We start from the raw sequence: 21,489 nt of genomic DNA on the forward strand, positions 1-21,489 counted from the left end.
GAACCATTGCTTGGCCATAATCTACCTTGGGAAGAACTAAGTATCGCACCACCATCTTTAGGTCTCCAAAGGAGATGAAATGTTTGATTTTTATGTTTTTCAGCATGTAGAATGCAGTTTTTGCAGAGGCATTGAAATTGTCTTTCATGCTTAGGTGGCAGTTGAGTGTAATTTCCAGAGATTTAACAGAGTCAGAAATGGACAGTTTGCATTTTAGAGCCGTGAGGTTGTTGAGCCAGCTGCCTACGGGAAATTATTTTTCTCTGGGATAAATGAGGAGTTCAGTTTTGCCTGAGGTTGAGTTTGAGATGGTGGCTGGTCAGCCAAGCTTGAACTATGAGGAGAGTGTTATTTAGGTGTTGGATGTCTTTGACGGACGAGATTTTCATGTACAGTTGGATGTCATCTGCATTTAGATAGCAGGCTATTCTAGCTTGATTCAGGAACAATGCAAGGTGTTCCACATAGAGGTTGAATAGTATATATCATTTTCTCCCAACAATGAGCAATTCCTCGTCTGTTATGGACCAGCAGTATCAAATGTGTTTTTCACACTGAATAAATTATGCCATTTTAGGGTAAAGGAATTTGTAAATGACCTAAGATAACAAAAAATATGCATGTCTGCTCTACGTAAATAGTGATCAACAGCCACAGAGCTCAACTACCGTCTGTTCAATTTCTTCCTCATAGGCAGGACAAAGGCCTTAATTTGTTTAATAATACACATAGAACACAATGTACCAAAAAAATGAAAGTGTATGAACTTCACTATATAATATTTTGATCCAATCACACAAGCAGATATTGGAAACTATCAATCCAAGTCACACCGCAACCAGCAACCAATACATTTTTAAAAAAATGCAGTTTAGACACACACTAGTTATTAGGTACCATTTATGATCCATCTCCAACATTTAACCAATGTTGCAAATAAAACATCTGTGCTAAGCAAAATGCTGTATTGTACAGGATCCTGCCAGTCAGTAGGTACCACGGAGAACTCCAAATAATAAGCGTTGACGATCAGAATCAGACGTAACCCACACAATTGCACAGAACACCTGTCTGGGGAAACAACTGACAAAACCGCTTGGTGTTAGCAGGGTTGCAGGTGACCCACATACTCAGTTCCTGACCTGATTTCCGTGTCATGCAATTAAATCCCCTATAGGGACTTAGAAAATATTCACAAGCCCCAATGCATTTCAATAAAAAGTTCATATTGCACCACCTTTTCATGTGCAATGACGCCTCTGAGAGCAGGAAAAACATTAGCATTAATCACCATTAGCAAAATCAGCACACTTATCCTTCTTGTAATGAAGTTTTTTGCTCCTGTAGTGTAGTTCCTATCTTCCCAATAGGCTCTGCGCATTGGAATAGTACCTACAGCAGTAAAGGCCTAGGCCAGACGTTAACTAGGTCTACTACTGTCGATACTAGACTTAATTTTTGGGTTTGCCAGCTAAGCTCAGAGTTCGCTAGAAACTTTCTCGAATGTTCAAGGAAGGATTAACTTCCCTGATTAGACAAGAAGGGATTTAGTTTCTGACAACCATAGAACATGACAACTTTGCTCTCCCCTAATCAAGAGTCAATCTCGAGAGTCGTGTGAGCACAAGGCAATTATTTTACTCAGTCAGTACGTGCATTCTTAGTCTCATCAGAATGTAGAGAAAAGGAAGAGACGGGCGTGTTCAATAAAAAGGTGTTATTTATTGATCAGTCTCTTTTCTCGTACAAGAGAAATGGATCGATATTATTGCAATACTTATAGTTAAGTAAAGTGCATACATTAAAAGCAATAGTATAAAATAATACTGTAAAAACATTGATATGGTTTCTGAGCCATATGATGTTTAAAATGATTAAAATATATTTACATACACATTTGACTAAACGTACTCAACTGGTGTTTCTAAATACGCCTACCCCGTGTACCTGACCTAAGTCTAATGCGTGGGCGGGAATAGAAAGTTACAGTTTAAGTTAAGTTTGTTTTTGCCAAGTGAATAACTAAAGGAATTCTCTGTGAGGGGTTATTCAGTTCTGTACCTGGAATTTAGGATGAATGAGGAATGGTATCTCTTTCTCTGCTCTCGATATTCCAGGCTGCCTGCGAGGGCTGCCCAGAAACGCCGGTGCTGGGTCTCTCGGCTTGAGATAGCAGCGCGTCTCTCAGCGCGTCAGGAAGGCGGGGCTGCTGCCAGCGGGGTCTGCTTCTGCTCTCGGCTTCGGCAAGTGTGGCTGCTCCGTCTTGTCACCACGCGTGTGTTTGCATAGGGCAAGGTCGGCAATATTTATACCTTAAAGGTGCCGAGATTGACGTAAGGATGGACATAGGTACGTCAATAAAGATGTCATACGACTTGCTCGTTAGCACATTCTTTTGCAAAAGTTCTCTGTGAAATCAAAACAATGGCCGCACGGATTGTCCAGGTTGTCATAGGTTTGATTTGTTATGAGAACGTCGTATGCCTTATCAGGGGCTGGAGGAATGTCGCTTGTCTAATTAGATCTCAAGCGTTATGACCTAATCAGATAACACGTTCCTGTGCCGTAGTGTGACTGCGTCAGATAACGGTATCCGCATCATGGGGGCTGTTCTTGCCTCATGGGCTGACTGTTAGTTAACTTGATAGTTAGTTTAACCAGAATAGGGTCAGGAATAGGGGGATCGATTCAGAACCTATAGAAATACACGACACCCACTCCACGCTAACTATGGTCATATCTACTAATCTATGCATAGTATAACATAGTACAACATACTATAGAGTATAGTGTATACCTTACCACCCCAAAATACATAAATGCATTTTGAAATTTTCAAATATACTGAAAAATTGCAGTCATATATATTGTATGCACTTAAGCTATGAATTAAATGCAAAAGTAAACACGCATTTTTATGCATTATCGCTTATTGGTATATGAGAAATACACATGAAATGGCTCTTAATATGGCTATACAGAAAGGAAGTCCGAGACCATTTCATCACATAATAAAATATTTGTGAACATACCAGCGGGCAGCTAAAGTCTATAAAGTATATAAAGTATCTAAAAATAGAAATCTTAGTTCTCTAGGAATAGTTTCTTACTTTAAGCAGAAGATCAGTGTCCCGGAAAAAAATATATAGAAAAATATTTTAAGGGGCATGCTGAAAAAATTGCTGTCCGTGAACTGGAGTGAAATTGTTCATGTGACTTTATTTTCAAAGTTGAAGGCCGAATTCAGGGAACGCCGTGTGCGAGTTTACTCAAAAGTCTCTATTTCTGTTCTGGAGAGAACATCATATCATTCAGGCTTTCGAAAAAACTGTCAACAGCTTCATGGGAAAGTTCCACTAAGTCGGAAATAGGGGTAACCATGCATTCGTGCGCATGATTGTCTGCATTGACATTCTGATTCGCATTGCTGACAGAAGGTCGTACCTGTTCGATGCTGCTTTCATCTTGAACTTCACTACTCTTCAATCGTAGTGGTGAAGATTCCAGGAATGCCGTCATCAGGATTGGCAGCCTTTGAGGGCAGCACAAAGCGTGAACCTTGGTAGGAACCAACAGTGTATCTGCATCCACTGGCGCATCCGATTGTAGCGTCAGACAGGTGTCTAACACGCATTCTTCTCCGTATAGCAGACACCTTAGTACAGGTAAAACACACCTTTGCCACATTGGTCGAAATGATAGAAACCAAGTCATGTTCAGGTCTCTAAGCCGGGAGAGTCCCAGGATTTTTGATATCCGGTCCCGGTATCCAATGGCTAGGATCGTATCTTCCATTGTCGCGAGAGTTTGATCTGTGACATGGGTTGCCATAACGAAAAATAAGGACTAGGAGTAGGATTCCTGCAATTAGTCCCAGGATCAGGGGAAGTCCGCCAAAAATCGAATGGACGAAATCTGGAAAAATACCCAGTATGGCTTTGAATGGTGTTAATGCCATCGAAAATACTGTCTTAAATACCTTTGAGACCCCAGTGGTATCAGAAATATTTAAGATTTCGCTTAGGATTTCCGCGAAATGTACGGGGGAATTAGTTGATAATAATGTATGTATCTCTGCAGTCGTCCTTGCGACTTGTAGATCATACGTTTCTTTTGATGACGTGAGCCTTGTAGGCGTCTGAAGAAGCACTGTTTTCATTCTGCTTAAAGTATCTATTCGAATAGAAGTAATTTTCAAACTGGGCCATGCCCTTGCCTCCCTGTCTGGAAAGGAGCTGGGGAATAAAGAACGTCCACAGTACTTGACCTTCGCCGTTGTAGTGACTAGATAAGGAGTCCCGGGCATAAGACTACAACATCTGCGGTCTACAATAAGAATGTAACTCCCATTATAGAGTCTTTGAAAGAATGGTTCTATTTCAGTTGCAGGTGCGCCTTGCTGGTGACATGAAAGGTTGTATGAATTCCCTTCACAGGCTCCATGCAAACTAATTCCGTTACACAGAAGCGTGCCGCTTAGTGACATAGCACAATTGTTGCCACTAAGAAACACTTTCTGTCCTTTATTACTGACACATGCATGTGAATAGGGTAGGTTCCAAGTTGTTTTAAGGTACCCCTTTCCCAATTTCTCGTACATGCCAGCCTGTATATATTTTTGGCAGTATTGAAACCTGAAGGTTGAGATTGGAATATTTATGATTCCGTGGATTATCCATTCACTGACAGGTCGTTCTGACATTGTCATTGGTAATCTTTCCAGTTTTTCAATGCTCAAGATTGTATAATCAGCACCCTTTTGCGCCATACCGATTTGTCTATCAGTAAGGTTAAAGATTTGGAATAGTGACGTTGTGTTGATTAAATGCCAAGGCACATAGCCTGAACGCAGATTTTGTAACGTCCAGCCAAGCTGTACAATGGAACGCAGTTGTGACTGACCATGTTGTAATAACAGTAAGTCTTGCGATAATATATCGATTGCTGAAGACACAATGCTGTCCAATGAAAAAATTCTGAAGGACAGAGTCATTAACCCATTGTCCACTACAGAAAGTGATTTTTCCAAATTAATACGGTCAATTTCCCGTATTCTTTCTGCTGTCTCAATTTGAGTAACCTTCCAGGCCTCATTGTATGCTGCATATACAGAGGCTGCTATGAAACGCTTTTGACGCTGTTTGCGTGGTCCCATTATGAAATCACGCAAGTCAGCACCATCAGTAAGTAAAGTTAGGTGTTGCTTAATTTCAGGCAGTGTGGAAGTCTGTAGCCATTGAAGGCATAATTTGCCCACACTGTAGGTTGTTATTATCCCTGGGTGATGTCTTTGGGGATATCTAGGGTCTGGCCTGGTCATTTTGAAACCCTGTGTTTTATTTAGGAATCTATCTTGACAGTTATTTGTATCTGTGGGCCAGATCAACCATTGTTTCCAATCAGGATGTGTTCTGTTTTGGTTTAATATATGGTTTACGTCTATCTCTTCATCTGTATCAGAGTTATTGCTAAACATTGTTGGCTTTGGAATAGACGGTTTAATTAAATCTTTGATTTTGGCTAAGCCAAGACAGGTGGTTTGTTGAACAGTGTCATTTAAAAATATCATTTGTTCTGGGATCATGCAGGCTCTAAACAAAGCTTCTATACCCTGTACTTGCCATTCTTTTGTACCCCAAACACTTTTCAAATCAACATTTTTGTCCCAATAATCAAATCCAAAAGTATTCATTTTTTCGAAGAATGAATCTGAATACATCAATTTTGTGTTGGTTATCATGGTTTTCATCCCTGTCTTGTTTGACAATTTAAAATAAAATGTTTCAGCATTACTTATGTTAAAACCTGAAAAATATGAATATTTGTCATACACGGTTCTAGAGCTCCCTTTTGGAGGTGTAGCACAATGTTCCCATTGATTATAATTTAAAACATTTCTAGGTTGTGCCGATTTATGCAAAAAATGGTTACCATAATGGTTATAGCAATACATACTATCATAATTTGTAGAACCTTGCAAATAATCATGTTTTGTAAATTTAGCAGACATTACTAAGTCAGACATCATGTTGTTAATACTTTCGAAGTCCCAATCATCAGCAAATGAGTTTGGTTTTGCAAAGTCACTCAAGGAGATCTTGATTTGGTGTGGATATTTCAGGATCTCGACCGGACCATAAATTTCATAGTCAGTGTTGTCCCAGGCTACCCCACCAGGTATAGGATTGGCTGTGAAGTTGGCTGAAGAAAGTTCTGAAGAAAGTTCTCTTTTCTCGACGTGTGAAGATGTGTGTGGTTTGAGGATCAAGTTGATGTTCTGACTTGCTGTGTCCATTTTAGCATATTTTCCCTCAATGAAGCGTCCCAAAGTAAATACCATGATGAGCCAAAGTATGAGGATAAATGCACCAAAACCCACCCAAAATTCAATCCATGGAGAAATCAGATATGTTTCTTTCAGTTGTTTCAAAAGTTCCTTCGCTTTGTCTTTAAAGGATTTTGATGATGGCTGTGTCTTTGATTCACTGAAGCCGTCAGAGGAATCATCGAAGTTGATGAAGTAACCAGATGCAGTTCTGTCAATTGTTCCAATTGGTTCAGGATTTTTGTTTCTTGCATTTTCACTTGGTACTTCAGTATAGATTGGTGTGTCTCTGCTAAATGTCTTTATTTGGGTTTTCAGAGGTCTGAGTTCTATTGCATTGTTGCATAGTCCTTGTTGTTCTTCTGTAGGCGTTTCGAATGTGATGAGCCTCTTTGTTAGGACCTCTGTACTGGTAGCAAACCTTGGTGTTCTGCTACTTATTGGGAGTCCACTTGGCCTACTGTTTGTTATTGGCCACATGTTGTGGTTTTACCAGGTCGATGGATACAACTCGGTTCTCCTTTTTTCCAGCAAGTGGCGGTAGTACAACTGATCTTGTCCCGTTGACAGACAAGACAGGAACTGCTTTTCTGTAAGAAGGCCCAAATTCCTTCTTTACCGCGATCTTCTCCCTGACTAGATCCCCGACTTTTGGAATCCAGACAGGTCTTGCTGGGACAGGTGGTGATTCTTCAGTGGTCGTTGGCTGTTGTTTCAACTGTATGTTGCTCAGGTCTTTTCTTGTTTTGTTTAAGTCCTGCAAAATAGCCAAACGGTCTTTGACATCAAAGGTTTTTTCTTTAACCACTGAAGTCTGACTATCAAGGTCAGAGATCAACATCCTAGTTCCGAATAATAATTCGTACGGACTGAATCCCTTCAGAGAATTTCTTGGCAAGTTATTTAGACTACGTTGGACACTTATTAGATGTTTGACCCCCCCAGCTCCCGAACCTAATACCTTTGCCGTTATAGATTGCTTTATGTCACGGTTTTTTCTTTCAACAATTCCGTTCCCCTCAGGGTGAAATGGACAAGAGTACCGCACTTGCACGCCCATGCTGACCATGGCCTCCTTATAAGCCCGAGAGCTAAAAGCAGGACCATTGTCCGAATGCAGAATGCCAATTGCGTATGTGCCGATGAAGACCCGCAAATCTTTTACAACAGTTCTGGCGTCAGCCGTTCGCTGGGGCCACATCCATATAAATCTCGTGCATGAGTCCACTGCGACCAAGATATATTTATAGTTACCATCCCTTTGTAAGGGACCGCAGTGGTCTAGATAAACACAGGCTAATGGTTTATCCGAGATTAGAAGGGGCGTCTGCGCTGGACGTCTCACCGTTGATACTTTCATTTTTTGACATATTTCACATGCTAGAACATAGTTCCTTGTTTGTCTTCTCATCTGTGGCCACCAGTATCTCTGTTTTAATAATGATACTGTGGCTGAGACGCCAGCATGAATAGAAGCAAGCCCTTCGTGTGCCGCTATTATTAGTCCTAACCTATGTTCCATGTTTGGAATTGCCCTATCCCCCACTCCAGGGATTCGAGCAAAAGGAACATTGTTTGCATCAGTTATGTATGAGTATTTTACTGGAAAGCCTTTAGGGAGTGGTTCTATCGAATCCTTTTCTGAAGCGCTGACAGCTTGTAATATTTCGCTGTCTATTTTTGTTTTTGACCGGGTGACGGCAGCTACGGAAGCCGTTTGCACAGCTGCTTTCGCGGCCTCATCAGCCAATGAATTCCCTGCAACGTGAACGCCATCACGTTGATGACTCAGTGTATGTATCACGTGAGTCTTTGGTAGTTCTTTTTGTAAAAGAGCTACTTGTTCCCAGAGCATTTTATGCTTGATTGTGCCACCCTTTGCATCCTTGAAACCGTTCTGAAGCCAGATCTGCAAGTATTCATTATAAGACTGAACGCAATAATACGAATCGCACACTATAAGTGTGGGGAATTCTCGATCAGTATTTTCAAGCGCCATCTTGAATGCTAGTAGTTCAGCTCGCTGAGCTGTGCAATCTCCTAGAGATTGTGTTTTAGTGAGGGTTGGTTTAAATTTCCCTTTGTGCCAACGACCTTTAACAATCGCGCACGCAGCACTGTAAGCTTGTTTACCCCCTACTGCGGGTTGTGCTGATCCGTCTGTATATATTATACAGCCGTATTGGTCTAGAGGCAGAATTTCGGTCGGCGGAGGACATTCAAATTCATATTGGAGAAATTCTTGTGTTTTTAAGTAAGGATCAAATTCGTACACCACGTCTGTTGCAGCAAGAGAGTTAGCCCATTGTATCCATCTCGGATGGAGTGCTTAAGCATTTGGAATGCTTGCCTTTGTTACCGCCTCTAGGGCTGGTATCGGTGTCACGATTATTATTCGTTTACCTTGTGCCAGGGCTCGTTCTTTTGCTATAGCTGTCTGTGTCGCTGTAAGAATTTTTTCCGTTGGGCTAAATTTCATTTCAGCCTTAGTGTACAAGTGTGATTTGAATGCAATTGGTACCTTTTCTCCCTCATTAGAGGTCAGGTATGTGAATCCGCATCTCCCTGGGATGACTCGGATCACAAGATTGCGTGTGTTATCACGTGTTTCTAATTTTGTTTTAATTAGCATGTCTGTTTGTAAGGATCTCAAAATTTCTGTGTGTGTTTGAGTCCAACTGGATCTTTTAAAGTCTGGTTTAATTAGATCATAAAGGGGTTTGACCCTTTCTGCGTAATTTGCAATGTATGTTCTTCCGAAATTTAGGAAGCCTAGAATTGACTGTAGGTTTTTTAGTGTTTTAGGAGCTTGGATTACGGCACATTTCTCTAGGAAATTGTCTGCCAGGCTTTTACCTTCACTTGATAACTCATATCCTAAGAATAGGACCGTCAGATGGGCAATTCTGGACTTTTTGAAGTTGAATTTGTAACCCTCTGCAGCGAACCCAAGTATTATGGTGTTCACTCTTTTCAAGTGAGTCTCCAAGTCATCATCTGTTAAGTAAATGTCATCGACATAAGATAATGCTTCATCATCATATAGTTGTAGTAATTCTGTTACTCTCGCTGAGAATACCCCCGGGCTGTTCTTGTACCCCTGGGCTAACCGACAGAATTGCTTTTGAGTGCCATTTACTGAGAATGCAGTTAAATATCTGCTCTCTGGTGCTATGTTTTGACAAAAGAATCCATTGGAGATGTCCAAGGTTGTTTTGTATTTTTTGCGCACTATGTTATTCATTAGTGCAGCACTGTGTGAGTTTTGCACTGCAAAGGTTTTGCAACATGTGTTAAGGTGTCGGTAATCCAAAACTAGACGATATGAATTGTCTGGTTTGGAGACCGGAAACAAAGGATTGTTCATTTGTGAGGTGCAAGTTTCAATCACCCCCTGGTATTCTAGCTGATCTAATATTTCATTTACCTGTTTTTTAGCTTCTTGCTTAATTGGGTACTGCCTTTGTGCAGTAGGTTGTGATTTTAACTGGATTTTGTGAGGAGGAGAATCCTCATCCCATCCTACATGATTTTTATATAAAGCAGGTGCTAAGGCCACTGCCCACTTTCTAGCAAGTGTGTATTTTTTATGAATCGGTATTTGATTCGAGAAGGCAGGCATAATTACTTCTTCGCCATGAGGGCACTCCCTGACAAACTCTGGTGGCCAGTCTTTTTCAGCTAGAAGGATGTCATAGCCTTTGGAGAGGTTATCCCAAAATAGTCCCCTTATTTTCCTAGTCTTATCTCCCTCTATACGTAATGTTATCTCGTATATCTTGTGGGGCTTGCTAACTCTGGTGTCTGCAGTTTCCACTTGAAGGTATTCATTCGTGTCCACTGTCTCCAGATGATTCATAAGGACTTTGCGAGCTATGCTCACCTCTGCTGCGCTGTCTAGCATTGTCTGAGCCCACTCTCCGTTTTTCAGTTGTGTCCTCAGTATTCTCGGCATTGTTAACTACCTTGATACTGGCTACCTTCTTTTTTGGAAATTGTAATTTCTTTTTTAGCTGAGCAGGTTCCTTGTCTTTGGACTTGGCGTGCTCTTCTGATCGTCCTCTTCTTTCCGATTTCTGCGAGGAATTCTGAAAAGATTGAGAGGGACGTGTATCAATGTCTTGATATCTGTCAGGTTTTTTAATATTATCCCTATTTCTAAGGTTATATCTATTCCCAGAGGGGTCACTCTGTGGTGACCTCTGTCTTTGGTTTGGAGATTTCTCTCTTCGCCTCGGAGACCTTCCTCTGGACTGGAATTTCTTTTCTTTATGATTGGATTGTTTATTTCCATCCCAGTTCTTTTTTGGTGAATTATTATTATTAAAAAATATTTTTTCTGGACTTGTAGTCAGTTGCGGTTTTACTGGTATTCCACCTAGACTATCTCTGCCTAGTTCTTCATAGGATTTTTCTATGATTCTGGCTATTTCAGCTGGTTGGTCTGCTATATCTGTCTCTTTTAACCTCTGGCGGATCGCCACGTTTGCTGCTTCACCTTTTATGTTGGCTAATAATATAGCCGAGACCTGCTTGAAGTCTTTTAGTAATTTCATACCAAGAGTTAAAGCAGGTTCTGGACCGTATTCATCTTGAATTTGTTTTAGCACATCTGGTATTACCGAAATGGATGGAACACCGTGCGTTTTTGTGTAGATGGAAGCAAAGACTGTACCCCAAGTGTCACAGTCCTCAATGTGTGGTGCGATTCCCATTGGGAGACATATAGTCAGAATCCTGTGTTTTTCCAGCGGGGTGGTGTCAGGAAACACCGCCTCTATTTGGGTGATTTTCTGTGCCAACCAGAATGGTATTTGTTCCCGTTTAGCTGGAACTTTACCTAGGCAGGATTGGATGTTCTGTGGTGTGATTTTATTTGTGTTCCCCTGGTGAGGGGTCAGCTGTGGAAGTTTAATCGCTGGCTGAATTGTTGAAGTCCGCATTACATACTGAACTAATTGTCTATGAATTTTTAGTAGTTGTTTTAGCTGTATTAATAGCTCTGCTGCAGGCATTCTTTCGATGTCTGGATGTGGTGTGTATCCGGCTAAGACCGGCCACGTTGCTCCTGGTCTTCCTAAAGGACCGAGCCTTGTAATGTGATTGTTATGTTTTAGGGCGCCATCAAATAAGAGCAAATGCTCTTGGAATTTGAGTGGTACTTCCACCTCCTCGAAAGGAGTGTATGTTTCAGGAGGTTCCTCTACTTTGTAATAGTGGAAGTACTTTGTTACAGCATTTGCTGCTGGAAAATGTATCCATGAATAGTATACCTCTGTCTGCCGATATTCGTGTGCCTCGATTACGAATATGACTGTGCCACCTCTAGGTGTCAGTCCATTTTCTATAAGTTTTAAGGTTATAGATCTCCTTTTAATGACCGGAATGAGTATTATATCCGCGTCTGCTGCTTGCATGGTAGCATCAGCATCTGCGAGTTCAGTTGCTAATCTAACTGCCTCTCTTTCATCATCACTCTCTGCCATTTTACAGACAGGATGGTATTATGTTTGTTTGCAGATCAGGTTTCTTATGGAACAAAGATTAGATGCACAATATTTTGGAACTGTTTATCCTTCAACGTTGACTTGACCAAGAACCATACATAGGAGTTCCCTCCTGCGAGGTTTTGGAGGATATAACCTTTCACCCACTCCAGACGTCTTTGGAGTATGTGGGAAAAGGGGTCTGAGTGAGAAAGCACGACTGAGTTACTCTAAATGTCTTACGTTAGTTTTATCGCCCTTTCCAAACGCGTTGGGCGCCATGTAGTGTAGTTCCTATCTTCCCAATAGGCTCTGCGCATTGGAATAGTACCTACAGCAGTAAAGGCCTAGGCCAGACGTTAACTAGGTCTACTACTGCCGATACTAGACTTAATTTTTGGGTTTGCCAGCTAAGCTCAGAGTTCGCTAGAAACTTTCTCGAATGTTCAAGGAAGGATTAACTTCCCTGATTAGACAAGAAGGGATTTAGTTTCTGACAACCATAGAACATGACAACTTTGCTCTCCCCTAATCAAGAGTCAATCTCGAGAGTCGTGTGAGCACAAGGCAATTATTTTACTCAGTCAGTACGTGCATTCTTAGTCTCATCAGAATGTAGAGAAAAGGAAGAGACGGGCGTGTTCAATAAAAAGGTGTTATTTATTGATCAGTCTCTTTTCTCGTACAAGAGAAATGGATCGATATTATTGCAATACTTATAGTTAAGTAAAGTGCATACATTAAAAGCAATAGTATAAAATAATACTGTAAAAACATTGATATGGTTTCTGAGCCATATGATGTTTAAAATGATTAAAATATATTTACATACACATATACATTTGACTAAACGTACTCAACTGGTGTTTCTAAATACGCCTACCCCGTGTACCTGACCTAAGTCTAATGCGTGGGCGGGAATAGAAAGTTACAGTTTAAGTTAAGTTTGTTTTTGCCAAGTGAATACCCCTGTGAGGGGTTATTCAGTTCTGTACCTGGAATTTAGGATGAATGAGGAATGGTATCTCTTTCTCTGCTCTCGATATTCCAGGCTGCCTGCGAGGGCTGCCCAGAAACGCCGGTGCTGGGTCTCTCGGCTTGAGATAGCAGCGCGTCTCTCAGCGCGTCAGGAAGGCGGGGCTGCTGCCAGCGGGGTCTGCTTCTGCTCTCGGCTTCGGCAAGTGTGGCTGCTCCGTCTTGTCACCACGCGTGTGTTTGCATAGGGCAAGGTCGGCAATATTTATACCTTAAAGGTGCCGAGATTGACGTAAGGATGGACATAGGTACGTCAATAAAGATGTCATACGACTTGCTCGTTAGCACATTCTTTTGCAAAAGTTCTCTGTGAAATCAAAACAATGGCCGCACGGATTGTCCAGGTTGTCATAGGTTTGATTTGTTATGAGAACGTCGTATGCCTTATCAGGGGCTGGAGGAATGTCGCTTGTCTAATTAGATCTCAAGCGTTATGACCTAATCAGATAACACGTTCCTGTGCCGTAGTGTGACTGCGTCAGATAACGGTATCTGCATCATGGGGGCTGTTCTTGCCTCATGGGCTGACTGTTAGTTAACTTGATAGTTAGTTTAACCAGAATAGGGTCAGGAATAGGGGGATCGATTCAGAACCTATAGAAATACACGACACTCCAATAGCACCAAGAAAAGCACCCTGCAAACATGCGCTGTGAATAAGACCCAAGAAAGTCCAAGTTACACATTAGTACTCAACACAGTACTCCTTTTATCAAACTTGTAAAGATCGAAAGACGATTCAGTCCTGCCAGGTTTACCCTTAAGACTCAAATCTTAGCTCCCGGGCCTCTAGGAGAAAAGAGCCTGCCTCTACGTCTTCTATACAACCTTGAAATAGTAACATGCTCCTCTCCTGGTCATCTAAATAGGTTGTAATGCTTCCCTTCAAGATGTTCTATCGCTGAACTTTCGCCTTTTGTCTGTCCACCTGTAGGAGTGTTCTGATTTCTCTTGTAGACCTTGGACAGTACCTTGAATGACGCATACAGATGCATTTAGAACTAGATAATTGACCTGTTGGTTGGAACTCCGAATGAGGCTAGCCAACTTGCACTGGAATTCAGTTCTCGCGTGCTGTCTCCCACTGTGGCCACCTTGCAGTCCTAAAACAAGCTCACCAAGGAAGCCACGGCGGGAGTCCCACTACGTTGTCCCTGCTGAGATCCTGCGCCTCAATCATTTGTTTCTCTGGGAATTTGTTAAAACCGATTCTAAAATATAAATAGGTAAAGAACACACTGAAGCTCAGGACAGGCCTTGCTTGGGTGATCCAAGAGGTTTCATCTCTTCTAGACCAGAATGTGAACAGGTCAGCAGGGTCGGCTCTAGGGTGGTGCGACTGGTGCCACCGCATCGGGTGCGGACTTTAAATGGTTGCGCCAGTTTATATTGTGCTTAAAATCATCTGCTGCCCCGTTCCTGGCCTCCAGAAATGTTCTGTCAACAATTAAAATGTCAAGAAAACTCTGGCGATTAATGTTCTTCCTGGTGAGATCGGATGTGTCTTTTGTGTAGTTTTGACTCGTGTAAGTTTTGATTCATGGTAAGATAGTGCAGAGGCTTAATATGCCTGCTGCAAAGAACATGAACCATGCAGACCACAATGTGGATATAATGTAAACAGGTCAGTGGGTTACTGCTTTTGTCAGAGACTTCCTTTTGTTAGTTGCAGATTACAGTGAGCTATTAACTGTCATCATAGAACTGCATGCAGACCTCAAGCTATAGATTAGAGTTCATGGTGCTCCACAACCTTCACTTTTATGAGTGACACTAAAAAATGTAATTAATCTGAGAGAGAGTTTATGGAGACTGTTAAAGGGTGGTAGGGAGGGAATCAGTGGCGGAGCTGGTCATGGAGGTGGTACCAAAAATCATTGTCGCAATGGGCGCCACCACTGCTAAAGCCGGCCCTGCAGGTTAGCACAGGCGTTTAAGACACAGATTCCAAGTTAGCGATGTGGTAAAGCTACACAAAGCAGGTTAATAAAAAACACATGGGAGAAACGGTCCGTGTAAAAAGAGTACATATGAAGCCAAACTCATAAATTAACCAAAACAACCTGAGGAAAATGACCACCTAAACAATATCTGCTATCCTGCCGTGACTACCATGTGAGATTCAGATATTGGTTTGGAGCAGAAGAACATGTCATTTAAACCTAGTCAGTGATGTTAACTATTGCATTAACATGCTACTCCAAGTTGGATAAATGTATCTGGTAACCTGATCTGCTATGAATGATGCTACCAATAACCCTTCACAGCATCACAGCGAAAACAGAGCAGGCAAACTCTACTTAGCAACTTTACCCTAAGGTCAACTAGAAGGGCACCCAGCTGACAGCAAAAACCAGCAGCCTGTTATGTAGGCATTACATACATATGTGGGCCATTAGGGTCAAATGTGTGCCCATATGTTTTTCTAAGTAGGGCTGTTTCGTATCGAGGTGGTGTAGGAGTCAAGCTGTGTGGTGGAAGAGGAGATAATATAACGGAATAAGTGTAATCTGTGTCAAAAGTTGTTAAAAAAAGGAACTAAAGTATCCTAAAATGCACCCAAAATCCCACTAATCTGGCGGAAAGCACAATAAATGTAAACCTAGTGCTCCATTCATTGGAAAATCTCTTGAATACTCAGGCACACGGACCAGTACTCCCTACATTCCCAAGGGAGAGTATCGGTCCCTCTCAGATAAAAGTTCTTATTGGGATAGAGAGCACTTGTGTTATTTGTCCTAACCAACAACAAACAGCAGATTTATGTCAATATCCTTGGGTAAATCATAATGAACCCATAGGATTTGGTGGTAAAGACTTTATTCTAAAAAGAAAAATTATATTCTCCAACAGCTTGGATATTAAAAACTACGATTATAGTGGGAGGAGGTATGAAAGAGCTGTCAATACAAGGATATGACTGATAAGTGTTGGAAATCCAACCTTGTCTGTGTGGTCATCCTGGATTTTTCACCTTCTGCTGAACCCTATATTTATGCTGAATTTAGACCTCTATGCACCTAACCCGGTTAACCAGTGGTAAAATGCCTGTGCTACCCCTTTAAACCGAACAAACTGGTCATATTCCAAATTTGTATTTAACTTACCTGTAAGTCAATAGTATATGGTACAAAATACACCCAGGGCCTGTACAATAAATGTTACTAGTGAACTGTAGCATCTACTGTCCCGTCCACTGCAGTGACGGTGTAAAACGTGGCTTCAGGCCTACCATTGTAGCCTGGCTGTAACAGCTTAAAAGCTGCAATTGGATCTATCAAAATAAATAATTTTTACAGGTCAACACTTCCCTTTCAAGTATTAATAAGTCACCTCTTTTTAGTTCTTGCAGTCCACAAAGCAGGATACATGATATTAAAAAGTCGGACATGTAGAAATGTAATGATAACATAACCTTACAACTAGCACCCAAAAGCTATTATTCTCTGCGGCAGGCCTAGCTGTCCCATGTAGAAAGCCAGAGCAAAGATTAAAATCCTAATACGGTTTCTCAAGAACAGGACCTGCTAGAAAAATAAACAACTAATTTAATAGTTAATAAAAATCCAATCCAACTCAGATTTTTAATACATATTAGGGAAATGTAACTTTTTGAAAGTTACCTTTTCCCTGAATTACGTTCCTTTAGGATATTTTGCATTTGCACTTAAACTTCTATCAATCACTGGTTAGCATTTAAATAGGTATGAAAAGGCGGGAAATGTCTCCCAGGTGCAAATAAAAGGCAGAAATTACCCCTCTGAATCTCACAGAATATGCATTGTGGAGCTGGGAGCATCCCTTTTGAAATTTCAGTATAAAATCCTGCTTGCCAGGTCTGGTAAGTTGACATATAATACTGGGGCACACATAAAAGGCACAGAACAGGATGCCAAGACAATTCTTATGTATCCACTGTCTGGTTGCTAGAAACTCCTGCCTTTTTTCTACAAGACTTGGGGGCTAGACTTGCTGCATTTTATACCCAGAACTAAGAAGTGGACTCCAAAAGTCAAACTGCTGGCTTTCTGTTTTAGCTACATCGATACAACAAACTACAAGAGACCTTTCCTGCAACAGCCCAGCTGTCCGGTGGCAATTTGATCTGGAATGGACCCTGCTGTTGGCCTTTGACGGACACCCTGTGAGTTCCCAAATGCTTTCCTCCCCTGAGGTCCTGGGACGCTTTCGAAGTGCACTCCTGAAGTAGATTGGGACTTAATCAGAAGGTACAATCTTTGACTAGGACAAACCTGGTTGGTGTATTCGACCCAGGGTCAGCCTCAAACTGCGCCTAAGACCTGGTCTACCACTACCATTGACTATCACTGGTGCTTTATGCCTCTTGGCGCTATTCCTACTTAAATGTTAAAAATAATATCTCCCGTTCCTCTTATTGAAGTTTTGTCATATTGGTGCCATAGTGTTCAGTACATGTTCTAATTTGGTTGGGGATTTTTATTGTTTTTCCTTCTGACATGATTACTGTTTTGTTACTGCATAAATAGTTTACACATTGCCCCAAGTTAAGCCTGTCTGTTCTGTACCATAGCTACCAGGATGTTGAACTCAGGTTAATTTGTTGACTTTGCAGGTTCGACCTGACAAGAGTTGTGATTATTCCTTGAGGTGGATAGTCACTCGCCCCAAATAATAATCCCAATTTCTTACTGGTGTCACAGTCCTCGTTAGCAAATTTTATGGCAACTGAAAAAAATGGCACTAGTAAATATTAAGCAACACAGGCCCACTCTGCAGTACAGTAACCCTTTAATCAAGCAGGTACTGCACCAGTACATCAGTGAGTTTTACCATACACTACTTTGCAACTTTTTAATAGAACATCCAAACCTGTTCATTTGAGTCTTCCCAAGAAAGCTTTTGTTCAAAATTCACTCATTAGTAATTACTAACAGGCACACAAATGACTCACTCATACACTAAACGTACAGTAGGGACCAGACACTTACACACCTGGCCAAGGGCCAGTATGCCCTCTCTGTGATTAATGCACTATACAAATAAATATAACATAACTAAGTACATCAGCCATTTTCAGGTGCAGAATTAGCCAGTGTCACTAACAGTCTCCCCAGATCACTTGTGGCTTTGCTTCACTACAGCCGATAGCCAACAAATAACCAGATAGCTAGCGACTGCTTGAGCCTCACTCTCACATGACACACAGTGTTTGCACAACTCCTAACAAAGAAGAGTTCAGTGTGACTACAACACAAGGCAGTCTGTCTTCGGGGGCTGGACCAGAGATGTCACAGACTAGAGCAGGAACACAAAAACACAATTGTTAACTAGCAATGGTTTCCAAATGCATGATGGAAGGCCACTTCTCGCAACATCGGACTGCAGAGCTGGGCTCTGGGGAGCTGTATGGGGAATAGAAGGGCCTGTTTATACACACCGTGCACACAATTAAAGAGTGGACATGGACCATCTACAAACAGATAATCAAGCACATCTATTCATCTCTTCGGCCATAGCTGAACGTGCCTAACATTTGCTACCCTCCTTTAGCAAAGCCTTAGAAGCGTGGCTCTTCTGTTCATGTCTCCTCTTGCTTCTTGGCCGCTCATTTATTGCTTATCTTGGCCATTGATATGATTTGATATCATTTGGGTGAGGGGCAAAAACATACACAAAAAGATAAGTAAATCCTGTGACAAGGGCAGGCAATAATTCTGTTCTGCTTGTAGGCCTGCCTGTATCTTCACAGCAATGTAACAGGTGTCAGACAGCTGCTTGCTGTTAAATAATGCATACCCGGGCAACCATAAGCAGAGCACACAGTGAACACCCATCTACAATAAAGCTATGCTCAGGCTGGTAGCAGCTCTGGTGTGCTGCCCTGTGGCACCTCTTTTATGCAACAAGTGAACAACTGCTTGTTAAGTAGACATGTCTGGGAACACCTAGCATATACTATAGTACACACATACAGGACCATGCAATGTTGCAACAGGTGAGCTACACAGTAAACTGGACACTTGGGTAAATGTATTAATGGCATTAACACCATTACTGGAATTACTTCCCCGGATAAAGTCTAAAAATAAACCCATAGACCTGCAGATGAACAGAACAAATACAAGAACCGACTTACAAACTGGTCATGTTGTTGTAGCTGCATCCAAAGGGGTACATTCTCCAATAAAATTCGAGACTAATTCTTAGAACAATTTCTCTGTAAATTCTAGGTGTATTTTCACTCCATTGCTAACAACACGGCGCCTGCATGCATTAGCCTGGCTGGTGTGTGGGCCTGTTTTCCTGCGTGACGGTATCGGTCAGGATAAGCTAATACTGCCACACAACAGCAGAGTAATGGAAAGTTCCTCAGCCTTTTTACAGCCCACGTTAACAGGCGCAGCCGTCAGTCACGCAATGTGTCTGTCATTCAGGAAAGGCTGGCCCTGTCACTCCATGACACGCTCCACATGGTCACTACCAAGATACGCAGGCAGGGGTGCCCGGCGTCACCTGCCTAGCCATTAGGGATTATCAATGGAAAGTGGCCTCCCACAGAGGTGTGTGAGCACGCCCACCCCCAAACCCCTCGACTTCAACGAAGTGCACGCCGTGAACCGGTCCTGAAAGGCGTTTGCATCACCAAAGAAGTTTTCCATCAGGGTTTGGAGGTGCAGACGGTACCCGTCCAAGCCTGGGTCGGTCACCCCTCTGCCTGCATCACCTACATTAATGGCTCGGTTCCAGGGTGCCTCTTAGGAGCGCTATGGTACAAATGCCAGTTAGGGACAGCAGCAGGCTGTTTTAGCGCCCAGCACAGTTACAGTTAAGCTAATAGCGGCTCTCAAGAGGTACAGAGTAGCGGCTCTCAAGAGGTACAGGGTAACAGCTCTCACCAGCAAGCATGTCAAATAGGTAAATGAACAAACACAAGACTTCTTTTTGCCGCACACCCCCCTGGGACTGGTTGCTCCCACACTCAGGACTATGCACGGGAGACAGGCACAGGTTTCCCCGCCTGTGCACTAGCTGGGACCGCAGCCGGCTCCGCAGTGAGTTGCATGGCCGGCTACCTCTCCATCAGTGCGCCCAGACCCTCTCCGCCATGCAACGGGGACACCGGGCAGGCCCGCTCCCCCCGACACTCACCTCCATCCATTTCTGCGCCTCGCTGAAGGCTGCCTCGGGGGCCGGCTCCTGCGGCGGCACCCCGGCCGGCTCGAGCCCCGGGCTGGCCATCCTCGCGAGCCCGCTGTGCGCGTGAGGGGAGACCGCAGCGGGCGCCGACACCCGGGGATCCTGCGCTGACACCGCTCTCCTCGGCGGCCGGGGGCGGGATCACCGCTGCGCTCGCTCGCTCAGCCTCCACCCACCGCTCCGCCGCTGTCCCCACGGACCGACCGACACAAGTGCGACCCCGTCCCCGCCGCCGCCACCAGCAGCAGCAGAGCGCAGCTAAAAATAAACAAGGCGGGTGGAAGGGGCTTTGCCATCCGCCCATGCAAATCCCGATGCCGAGGCCGCCTCCCACTAATCACATGCTTCATTAGTGCCTGCGCGGCCGGGCCTCTGCAGCACTGCGGGCTCGGGGCCTAACGGGGACCTGGCCTGCGCTCCTCTCTGGCAGAGCACGCCCCGGTGTCCAAACTCCGCCAGTGCAGAGACAAAGTAAACCTTCCTCCCTAACAGAGTAAAAGCACAGTATAAAATAAATGTAAGCTGGGTCAAGCAATATACTTTCAATCTCAGTGGGTCCACCCAGCCTTTCATTCTTCCACGGATCGAAAATGAGTGCCATCATGTTGAGGAATATTAAACACCTGCTATCTGTCAATAGTTCCCATTTACCCCCAGGTGGTCAGCGTGTGCTGTCTACAAATAAACCTATTATTTTATATTATTGTTCGGCGGAAACTGCAAATGAGATGGTGTGCTAGTGTATGTACCACTGGGGACCTGCCAGGCTGTGCAAGGACTAAACCAACCAACACATGGGTGCTCGCACACATTGTCCCAGGGGCCACAGAGTTTGGTCTGTGATGTGACCGAAGGTTGCATTAATTTCAGCAGTGGCATTGGGAGGTGGGGGTGGTGGTAAGGTGGGTGTAGGGGAAGCTGACCATATACATCTAGCGTCTGAATTGAAGAAACGAAACCAAAATCTTGGGATTAACCCTGGCTTCTCCACTTAACCAAATTGTGTGATCATAGGCAACTTAAGTTCACTTTCCCTCCTTTTTCTTAATTATGACATATTAGGACCTTGAAATGCATTACTTCAGGATGTGGGCTGTACAAATCCTCCTCCTGTGTTTGATTTAATAAACTTTTGCTAGCTGTAATCGCCTTTGGACTCTCTGAGGGAAATCAGTGCCTGCAAACCTTCACGCCTCACGGAACCCGCTGCGCGGGTCCCGCATCGCCGAGGGGCGCTCTTCACTGGACTTGTAAGCTGCTGCTGGGGTCAAACAGGGGTTGAGGGCTGCGAGCTAGTGGTCAGGGACTCCATATCCCAGGAGCCCCTGGAACCCGCGCCCGTTCCACCTGGGCTGCTCTCCCTCACCGCCCCGCCCCCAACAAACCTCCTATTAACATCTCCACAGCTATATCACAACGCGAGCATACCGCTGCGCGGGAGCGCGCGGGAGCTCGCCGGGAGAA

At 43.3% G+C, this 21,489-nt stretch overlaps 1 protein-coding gene across 1 annotated transcript in view; it reads right to left on the reverse strand.

Annotated features, from left to right (window-relative positions):
• LIMCH1 (LIM and calponin homology domains 1) overlaps positions 1-20,278 on the reverse strand; it is a 990,782-nt gene extending 970,504 nt beyond the window's left edge. The window contains exon 1 of the mRNA XM_078678256.1: positions 19,978-20,278. Coding sequence (XP_078534382.1) covers positions 19,978-20,067 — 90 coding nt within the window. The 5' untranslated portion in view covers positions 20,068-20,278. The remainder of the gene's footprint in view (positions 1-19,977) is intronic.
• Positions 20,279-21,489: the final 1,211 nt, after the last annotated feature.

The sequence above is a fragment of the Lissotriton helveticus genome, chromosome 2_2 (assembly GCF_964261635.1).
Source record: "Lissotriton helveticus chromosome 2_2, aLisHel1.1, whole genome shotgun sequence".
Taxonomy (NCBI): Eukaryota; Metazoa; Chordata; class Amphibia; order Caudata; family Salamandridae; genus Lissotriton; species Lissotriton helveticus.